At 47.2% G+C, this 10,743-nt stretch overlaps 1 protein-coding gene across 1 annotated transcript; it reads right to left on the reverse strand.

Moving 5' to 3' along the window:
* Positions 1-221: 221 nt before the first annotated feature.
* Positions 222-8,456, reverse strand: PTPMT1 (protein tyrosine phosphatase mitochondrial 1). Its single transcript, XM_047775734.1, has 4 exons — positions 8,035-8,456; positions 7,853-7,933; positions 2,845-3,036; positions 222-502 (listed from the first exon to the last, which is right to left on the reverse strand). Exons 1-4 carry the CDS (start codon positions 8,422-8,424, stop codon positions 344-346), a joined length of 822 nt encoding a protein of 273 aa, XP_047631690.1. The 5' UTR covers positions 8,425-8,456; the 3' UTR covers positions 222-343.
* Positions 8,457-10,743: the final 2,287 nt, after the last annotated feature.

Consider the following 10,743-nt stretch of genomic DNA (forward strand, 5'->3'; position numbering starts at 1 on the left):
ATGTTGCTGTGGCTGTGGTGTAGGCAGCTGTAGCTCCGATTCGACCCCTAGCCTGGGAATCTCCATGTGCCACGGGTGTGGCCCTAAAAAGACACACATACACACAAATACCTCACCCCTGTCCCAGATCCCCATACTCTGGGAATGGAAGCCACACTACATTTTTCTAGCCATACAACAGTGTTATTTCAGGAAAATGAAACAAGACAAAGGGAGCAAAATTAACCATTACTTAGCACATTTCTATTCTGTCAAGTCTAGGCTTAAGCCCCTTTGGTCCTGTTAAACATTTTCATTCTGTAGCAAGCCGGGTTGTCTTGAGGTCTTTCTAAATCCATGTGCTTCAGCTCTGTAATGTGTGACAAGTGTCATTCTTTGCTGTCCCTGCAGTGATAACCTTGTGGAACTCTTTGAGAACTTCCAACTGGCCAGGTCTGATGTAGATGTGTGACCGAATCTTGGTGATGGCTCTCACGGCCTCCTCTGGAGTCCAGTTGTACATCTGAAGTGAAGGGTTGAGAAATCAGGGAAAGAAAAGAACAAGTATTAAGGTGTCCTTGACCCAATAAGTGCTGAATAAAGTTCTCTCAGGATTTCATTTTTCAAAACATTCCAGGAGTTCCCGTCGTGGCGCAGCAGAAACAAATCTGACTAGTATCCACGAGGACCCAGTTTGATCCCTGGCCTTGCTTAGTGGGTTAAGGATCCGGCGTTGCCTTGAGCTATAGTGTAGGTCACAGATGCAGCTTGGATCTGGCGTTGCCGTGGCTGTGGTGTAGGCTGGCGGCTGCAGCTCAGATTGGATCCCTAACCTGGGAACTTCTAAATACCTTGGGTGCAGCCCTAAAAATAGAAAGAAAAAAAAATTCCATTTGGGGGAGTTAAAAGCCGTGGCCCACATACTACAAATGGGAGAACACTTTAACCCACTCAGTCAACCAGTCCCACAATTCTTTGCAACAGGTTGGGGGAGCTGCAGGTGGCGGGGGGTGGGGGGAGAGACACACAAGTCTTTCTACCTAATTCTTGCTCTGCCAAACTCTGAAAATAGAAGGCTGAACACGTGAAGCTGAGATCCTAAATTCAAGCGGGCTTAGGTCTACTAAATGACCTCTCTGAGCTAAGCTGCTGGTTACAAGAGTTTCCTAGAAAGTATAGAGTCGACGTGTTTATGCAATTTGGCTAGAAAAACAGTACATTTAAAACTTAGCTAGCAGGGTTTTTTTTGCAACTGCAGGACACTTACTGGATTTGAGTTCACAGAACCAAGAAAATAAAAATTTTTAGCATGCCAGTTCAATTCTCACTTGGCCCAAAATATCTCTTGACACCCAGTTTCCAGCAAAACAGAGTTGCAATGACCAGAGCTTTAGTATCGTTAAATCATATACTCACCAGGCCACAGTAACACAAGGCCAAGCTGGTAATCTTTTTTTTTTTTTGTCTTTTGTCTTTTTTGTTGTTGCTATTTCTTGGGCTGCTCCTGCGGCATATGGACGTTCCCAGGCTAGGGGTCGAATCGGAGCTGTAGCCACCGGCCTACGCCAGAGCCACAGCAACGCGGGATCCAAGCCGCGTCTGCAACCTACACCACAGCTCACGGCAACGCCGGATCGTTAACCCACTGAGCAAGGGCAGGGACCGAACCCACAACCTCATGGTTCCTAGTTGGATTCGTTAACCACTGCGCCACGACGGGAACCCCCCAAGCTGGTAATCTTTATGTTTCCTTTTTCCTTAAACTATCTATGTGACTTAGTAAATACTCTGCATGGGCCACATAGGTAACAAAAATGAGTCAAGCTGAGGGTGTGTAATGGGAAATGATGGACTAAAGAATACCGGCTTCTAAATGTTTTTAAAAGCATCCTGGAGTTCTCCTGTTTGGCAGTGAGTTAATCATCCAGCTAGCTTGTCTCTGTAGAGGCATGGGTTTGATCTCCAGCCCGGAGCAGTGGATTAAGGATCTGGCGTTGCTGCAACCGTGGCCACATAGGTTGAAACTCCAGCTCAGATTTGATCCCTGGCCTGGGAACTTCCATATGCCACGAGTGTAGCCAAAAAAAAAGAAGCACCCAGAGTTCTCTTATGGCACAGTGGGTTAAGGATCAGGTGCTATCATGGCAGCAGCTTGGGTCACTGCAGTGGTGAGGGTTTGGTCCCGGGCCCTGGAACTTCTATATGCTGCAAGTACCCCACCCCCCGAAAAAAAAGCATCCCAGCTGCCAGTCATAACAAAGTGATGGGCAAAATTCTGCTGGATCCTGTTTCTAGAAACTAATGTCCAGAACTTTACTCTGAAAATCCTTAAGGAAATAAGAGTCCTGTAGAGCTGCACATGATCAGCACTATTAATTATGGTACTAGATTTCCTGACGTTTATAACAAGTGTTTCCAGTCTTTTGCTGGTATTAACATCCTTTACAACTCCTTTTTATTTTTTTGACCTTGCCTGAAGCATGTAGAAGTTCCCAGACCAGGGATCAAACCCACCACAGCAGCAACCTGAGCCACAGCAGGGAGAATGGTGGATCCCCAACCCAATATGCTGTAAGAGAACTCCTGCAACTCCATTTTTTGAGTGCTTGCTCTAGCTCAGTGCTTGACATACTCTTTCAAGCTTCATAACACATTTAGTTTGAGGAAACTGAGCATCAGTGAGAAGAAGCCACTTTTGCCTAATCTCATGCAGCTGGCAGGTGGCAAAGCCAGAGGTCATCCTGCCTTCAGAGTTCATGTGCTTTCTACCTTCCAACAGCCTGAAATTGGCCTGTCAGTAGACAATGCTCCAGAGGTTCTGGAAATCTGCTATAAAGGGAGCCAGTCCCAAAAGACCTCTCCTACCTGGATCAGATACGCTGCCACCATAGTGGCACTTCTGGAACGCCCAGCCTTACAGTGCACATAGACAGACTGGCCTTGTGACTGGTACTTGAGAGCAAACTGGACTCCTTTCTGAAGGTTAGCCAAGGTCGGGACTCCAGTCATGTCTACCGTGCTGAGCCGCAGCTGCTCGACTCCTAAATTCTTCCACTCCTGGACCATAGAAAAGAAAATGAAAAAAGCCTGATGTGAGTGGTAGAAAGATGGGTTCCCAACAGGCAGTAAAGCAACAAGAAAGCTTCATGTTTTACTACAATGTGAATATACTGTTTTCCTAAAAAGAAACTTCTTTTAGAAATGTCTTTAAAGTGGCTGACCTACAATGGTTGGTCTTTCATCAAACAAGAGCAGTGTTGCTGAGTTAGAATTACGTCCAATATTTAAAGTGTCCTTAAAGTACCATACAGGTATTTGAATCTTTAGCCCCAAAATATGAGTTGTATAGAAATTCATTTACAAAGTTAGGTAACTATTTTTACATTATCTTGGCACTTGTGCATTGATCCAGTTGCAGGGTTGGGCTACTACATTTTGCAAGAGCTTTCCTTGCATGTTTTCTATTTTTGCTTTTTTGTCTCTCTAGGGCTAAACCCACTGCATATGAGGTTCCCACACTAGGGGTCGAATCGGAGCTATAGCCGCTAGCCTAGGCCACAGCCACAGCAATGCAGGACCCAAGCTGTGTCTGTGATCACCTACACCACCGCTCACCGCAATGCCGGATCCTTAACCCACTGAGAAAGGCCAGGGATTGAACCTCCGTCCTCATGAATGTTAGTCAGATTCTTTTCCACTGAACCACAACAGGTACTCCAAGTCTCCTCTTTTTTTACCACTTTTTTTTCTTTTTACGGCCATACCTGCAGTATACAGAAGGTCCCAGGCCAGGGGTTGAATTGGAGCTGCAGCTGGAGCCTATTCCACAGCCACAGCAACACTGGAACCAAGCCGGATCTGCAAATTACGCTGCAGCTTGCTCCAAGGCCAGATCCTTAACCCACTGAGCGAGGGAGGCCAGGGAATCAACCCAAATCCTCATGGATACCAGTTGGATGCTGAGCCACAACAGGAACTCCCTTTTTACCACTTTTTTTTTTTTTTTTTGAGAGGGTATGCAGTAGAAAATAGAGTTATCATTTTAAAATTAAAATAATGCACCTACTTTTTTTTTTCTTTCTTTCTTTCCATTTTGGCCACACCAAGGCATATTGAGCTCCAGCGATCAAATCGGCACCACAGTCATAACCTAAGCCACAGCTGCGGCAACGCCAGATCCCTAACCCACTGTGCCAGGCCAGGGAATGAACCGCATACCAGCAGCTCCTGATCCTGCTGCGGCACAGCAGGAGCTCCTGCACTTAATTTTTTTAGTGCATTATTGTTACTTGGAAGAAAAGAACATACAGGAGAAATAAGGCCTCTGGCAAACAGTGCAACTTTTTAAATTTTTTATTTTGCCTTAACATTTCAGGTAGGCTCCAGGTACTCTTATTAGTAATCTCTTTAGTTAGAGACTTATGACTCCAAATGAATGCCGCTTGTGAAATTAACAAAAAACCCTGCAAAATCTAACAGCCTGTGACTAATGCATCAGTTACATCAGAAACACCTGGAGAGCTTGCTAAATATTCACATTCCTGGGCCCCAGAATCTCTGAGGGTCCTACTTAGGAATCTGCTATTTTAACAAGACTACTAGATAATTCTTACGCATATTAAAATGTGTGAACCCCTCCCTTGGAGATTTCTTTTCTCTATGCTAGTGGGATAGGATAGCTGCTAGCAAGTATCAATGCCTCACACCCAAAGACTGATCACTTTCTGAGACTCTTCATGCTTCACAGAACTGACCACATTAAGGAACATTTACCAATTTGGCTAGTAATTCCCAAGGTCTTGTGGGAAGTCCAAGGAACTATTATCCATTCTTTAAAAATGTATGCCATCACTTTTTTTTTTTTTTTTGGTCTTTTTAGGGCTATACCCACAGCATGCGGAAGTTCCCAGGCTAGGGGTGGAATTGGAGCTAGAGCTGCCGGCCTATGCCGAAGCCACTGCAATGCCAGGTCTGAGCCTCATTCTCCACCTATATTGCAGCTTGCAACAACACTGGATCCTTAACCAACTGATCGAGGCCAAGGATCGAAACTGCATCCTCATGAATACTAGTTGGTTTCTTAACCTGCTGAGCCACTATGGGAACTCCTTGTCAATATGTCTTTTTTGTTGTTGTTGTTGTTGTTGCTGTTGTTGCTATTTCTTGGGCCGCTCCCGCGGCATATGGAGGTTCCCAGGCTAAGGGTCTAATCGGAGCTGCAGCCACCGGCCTACGCCAGAGCCACAGCAACTCGGGATCCGAGCCGCGTCTGCAACCTACACCACAGCTCACAGCAACGCAGGATCGTTAACCCACTGAGCAAGGCCAGGGACCGACCCCGCAACCTCATGGTTCCTAGTCGGATTCGTTAACCACTGCGCCACGACGGGAACTCCTGGTTTTTTTTTTTTTTTAATTTAATAGTTGATTTACAATGTTCTGTCAACTTCTGCTGTACAGCAAAGTGACCCAGTTTTTTTATGTATATATATATATATATATACACATTCTTTTTTATTTTCCATCACAAGTGATTGGATATAGTTCCCTGTGCTATACAGCAGTACTGATCAATATATTTTATTTATTTATTATTATTTTTGTTGTTGTTGTTCTCTTAGGGCCGCACCTGCAGCATATGGAAGTTCCCAGGCTAGGGGTGCAGCTGCTGCCTATGCCACAGCCATAGCAATGCAGGATCCAAGCTGAGTCTGTGACCTACACTACAGCTCATGGCAATGCTGGATTCTTAACCCATTGAGTAAGGCCAGGGATCAAACCCTCATCCTCATTGATACTAGTCCTATTTGTTAACTGCTGAGCCATAACGGGAACTCCCTGATCAATACATTTTATTTTACTAATTAAATTTTTATTTATTTATTTTTTGTCTTTTTGCCTTTTCTAGGGCCGCTCCTGCAGCATATGGAGGTTCACAGGCTAGGGGTCCAGTCAGAGCTGTTGCTGCTGGCCTACGCCAGAGCCACAGCAATGCCAGATCCTAGCCATGTCTGCAACCTACACCACAGCTCACGGCAATGCCAGCGGATCCTCAACCCACTGAGCGAGGTCAGGGATCGAACCCTCAACCTCATGGTTCCTAGTCACATTTGTTAACCACTGAGATATGACAGGAACTCCTAATCAATACATTTTATTTTTTTTTTGTCTTTTGTCTTTTTTGTTGTTGTTGTTGCTATTTCTTGGGCCGCTCCCGCGGCATATGGAGGTTCCCAGGCTAGGGGTTGAATCAGAGCTGTAGCCACCGGCCTACGCCAGAGCCACAGCAACGAGGGATCCGAGCCGCGTCTGCAACCTACACCACAGCTCACAGCAACGCAGGATCGTTAACCCACTGAGCAAGGGCAGGGACCGAACCCGAAACCTCATGGTTCCTAGTCGGATTCGTTAACCACTGTGCCACGACGGGAACTCCTGATCAATACATTTTAAATGTGAGTCACAAATATTGTTAAGATCTCAAAAAATTTAAATTGAAGTAACTGCATGTTCATCAGGCTCTTATCAGTACAGCAAACAAGAAAGATAATTGTGGGGTGCTAAAAGAAGTCGAACACTACAAAGATAGGGCAACATCAATAATCATTGCAAAGAGTTCTACAAAGAAGCATTCACATTTAATGAAAATTATGTCTTAGGCCTGAATTTTATGACAATGCTTTGGAGTTCCACTATCACCTCTAACATATGAATAAAAATTCCCTCAAATTGGACTTCCCTGGTGGCCCATCAATTAAGGATCTGGTTTGCCATTGTGGCTCAGGTCACTGATGTGGCTCGGTTTGATTCCTGGCCTGGGAACTTCTGCATGCAGTGCCCCCCACCCTACCCCCAATCGCTCAAATCAAAGCTAAATGCAGTCTTTCCAGTGGGTTGTTCCATGGTAAATTTACCGGAGATAGGGGGTAGCATTTGATTTTACAGTTTATAGGGCCTTCATCTTGAATATCTAACAGTGTCTGATCCATACTTAGTTCTCCATAAGTGTTGAGTGAATGAAAGCAAGCCATAGAAAAGCTGCCTTTCAGATCTCATTACTGATTTGAGTTACCAAAATTAAGAATACATTTGTGTGGAGTTCCTGTCCTGGTGCAGGTGAAACGAATCCGACTAGGAACCATGAGGTTGTGGGTTCCGTCCCTGGCCTCGCTCAGTGGGTTAAGGATCCGGCGTTAGCAGTGAGCTGTGGTGTAGGCAGCAGACGCGGCTGGGATCTGGCGTTTCTGTGGCTGTGGTGTAGGCTGGCAGCTTGTAGCTCCGATTGGACCCCTAGCCTGGGAGCCTCCATATGCCCAGGGTGCGGCCCTAAAAAGCAAAACAAAAACAAAAAAAAAGCAGTGCACAAAGTAGAAATCAGAGTTTGTCAACTCTACATTTAAATGCCTTTCATGGAGTTCCCGTCATGGCGCAGTGGTTAACGAATCCGACTAGGAACCATGCCTTGCTCAGTGGGTTAAGGATCTGGCATTGCCATGACCTGTGGTGTAGGTTGCAGATGCGGCTCGAATACCACGTTGCTGTGGCTGTGGTGCAGGCCGGCAGCTGTAGCTCCAATTAGACCTTAGCCTGGGAACCTCCATATGCTGCAGGAGCAGATCTAGAAAAGGCAAAAAGACAAAAATAATAATAATAATAATAAATGCCTTTCACATCAGTTTCTATTTCACGAGGTTTCTGCCCGTAGCCGCAGCCATTTAGGTTTAGAGGAAGCAAAAAAGCCTGGATCGCCGGTCACTGAGGCAAGGTCATCTACCCACCCCCTCCCCCAACGTCCTCCCGCTCTCCCAGGCTCAGAGTGGGGAGGCAGGCAGGCGCCCAGCCCCAGCTCCGCCCACGGGCCCCGGCGCCTCACCTTTGAGGAGTTGCACAGGAACCTCGTCTCGTACTCCTCATTCATGGTGATCACCCCGCGCACGTTCTCGTCCTGAACCAGCTGCCGAGGCAAAGAGGGGGCTCAGAAAGGGCCGCCGAGGCCCGGGAGGCGCTCGCCGGGCTCCCAGCCCCGGCGCGGCCCTGCTTCCCGGCCCGGCTCACCCGGCGCGTCATGCTCCGCAGCGGCAACGCGCCCAGCAGCACCGTGGAGTCGATGCGGTTGTACCAGTCGCGGTGGGCCCGGCCCGGCATCTTCCCGCGGAACAGGGTGTACAGCAGCGTCGGGTAGAAGAGCACCCGGGCCAGGCCGGCCTCCAGCAACGTGCCGGCCGCCATCCCACCCCACCCGGCCCAGCGCAGTGGCGACCTGCCCACCCCCGCGGTGGGCGGCCGCGAGGAGGGCCAGGAGGGCGACGAGGACGAGGACTGAGAGTCCTCCGCGGCCTCCCGCGTAGGCTTCGCAGCAGGCGCGGGCCCCTCGAGCGCCGAGACCTTGGGCCAGGACTCCGGGGACACGTCGGGACAGCCTGGGCCCCCTGGGACCGGCCCCATGGCTCGGGGGGAGGGGCCGCTGGCCTCGGGGGAGGGACCCAGGCTTCCTGGGCGGGAACCTGGGACCCTGGCCGAGGAAGGGCCCGTGTTGGGCCCGCGGTTGTGAATCTACCGCGTATGAAACTGTGACCCCTGCTTGTGGCCAGGGATTCCCCCCCCCCACTCCCTCGGGAGGGGGCTGTGACTTCAGGTGAGGGGGCTTCTGACCCCTGCGTGTGGAACTGTGACTAAGGTCAAGGGAGGCGGGGCCCTGGCCGAGGGCGGGTGGGCCTGTGACCACTCCCCCCACCCCCACCCCGGCCTAAGGGAGGAAACCGTGATCCCAGGTGAGAGTGTGGCTTGCCAAAGGGGAGACTTGACCTGAAAGAGACTCTGGTTGCAGGGGCCCTGAAGAGGAGAATGGAAGGGGCTTTGAGATCTTAAGTAGAGGGGCTTGGTGAAGAGGGCTTGATCCAGAACAAACAGGGGACCTGGGTTCATGTGGCTCCTTCCCAGTCCACCCCCCATCTGCCTGAATCCATGGCTCCCTCCTCCTGACCAAAATGCAGTGTGTATATAATGAAAAAAAAATAATGATATCTATACTATTTATGAAAATGTTAGTATTAAAAATATTATGATAAATGTAAAACCCACAACCTAGAGACAAAAAAGTCATAATGCTGATTATGTACATTTAATAGTACTCTGAAACGTACATCTTATGGTTTTATTAAAAGGTGTATCTACTTATAAAAGCAATATATATTCATAACAACTGGAAAATACGGAAAAGTAGGAGTTCTCCTGTGGCACAGCAGGTTAAGAATCTGGTGTTGTCACTGCAGTGGCTTGAGTTGTTGCTGTGGTGCAGGTTCCATCCCTGGCCCAGGAACACTGTTATGGCCAAAAAAAAAAAATACAGGAAATTAGAACCTAATCACCCCAAATCCTACTGTCTCCAATACATTCATTTTTTTCCTTCCATTTTCTTTTCCATGTGTACCATTAAATTTGTTTTTATGACAGCTTTATTGAGATATAATTCACATATCATGAAATTCACCCGTTTAAAATGTATAGTTTGGAGTTCCTACTGTGGCTCACAGGGTTAAGAAGCCAGCATAATGTCCATAAGGATGCAGGTTCGATCCTGGCTTAGCTCATTGGGTTAAAGGTCTAGTGTTGCTGTGGCTGTGGTGTTGGCTAACAGCTGAACTTCCACATGCAACAGGTGCTGCCCTAAAAAAATTTTTAAATTTTAAAAATTGGAAGTGTTGATAAAATTTTTAGCTTTTTTTTTTTTACTGAATATTTTGCCATAAGTCTTTTCAATATTACTACATTCTCATTTTTTTTTTTCCTTTTTATAGCCCCATCTGCTGTAATGGAAGTTACCAGGCTAGGGATCAAACTGGAGCTGCAGCTGCCAACCTACACCACAGCCACAGCAATGCTGGATCCTTAACCCACTGAACCAGGCCAGGGATCAAACCCGAGTTCTCATTGTTACTAATTGGGTTAACCACTGAGCCAAAACGGGAACTCCCTATTTCCAAATTTTTTTTTTTTTGTCTTTTTGTCATTTCTTGGGCCGCTTCCGCGGCACATGGAGGTTCCCAGGCTAGGGGTCTAACTGGAGCTGTAGCTGCCAGCCTACACCAGAGCCACAGCAACTCAGGATCCAAGCTGCGTCTGTGACCTACACCACAACTCATGGCAATGCCGGATCATCAACCCACTGAGCAAGGGCAGGGATGGAACCCACAACCTCATGGTTCCTAGTCGGATTCGTTAACCACTGCGCTATGACAGGAACTCCCCCAAGTTTTTATTATAAAATATTTCCAACATGAAAATGTTTCCTATATTTATTTCTATATATACATTTTTTTGTCTTTATTTTTTTAGGGCCACACCTGCAGCATATGGAGGTTCCCAGGCTAGGGGTCTAATTGGAGCTACAGCTGATGGCCTACGCCACAGCCACAGCAACATCAGATCTGAGCCGCTCCTGCAACCTACACCACAGCTCATGGCAACGCCGGATCCTTAACCCCCTGAGCAAGGCCAGGGATCGAACCCGCAACCTCATGGTTCCTAGTCAGATTCATTAACCACTGCGCCACGACGGGAACTCCAATATATTTTTTATATTTAGAATTACTATATAGGATAAGTTCCTAAAAGTAGACTTACTATGGTGTCAAAGAATAGTTTACAATATTTGCTGTATATAAAGTATATAATCTGAAAAGTTCCATCCTTACCCCCAAACCCACTGTTCAGAAATAGAGATTTTTTTTTTTGGCTGTGCTCATGGCATTCAGAAGTTCCTCA

Source organism: Phacochoerus africanus, chromosome 4, assembly GCF_016906955.1.
Source record: "Phacochoerus africanus isolate WHEZ1 chromosome 4, ROS_Pafr_v1, whole genome shotgun sequence".
Taxonomy (NCBI): domain Eukaryota; kingdom Metazoa; phylum Chordata; class Mammalia; order Artiodactyla; family Suidae; genus Phacochoerus; species Phacochoerus africanus.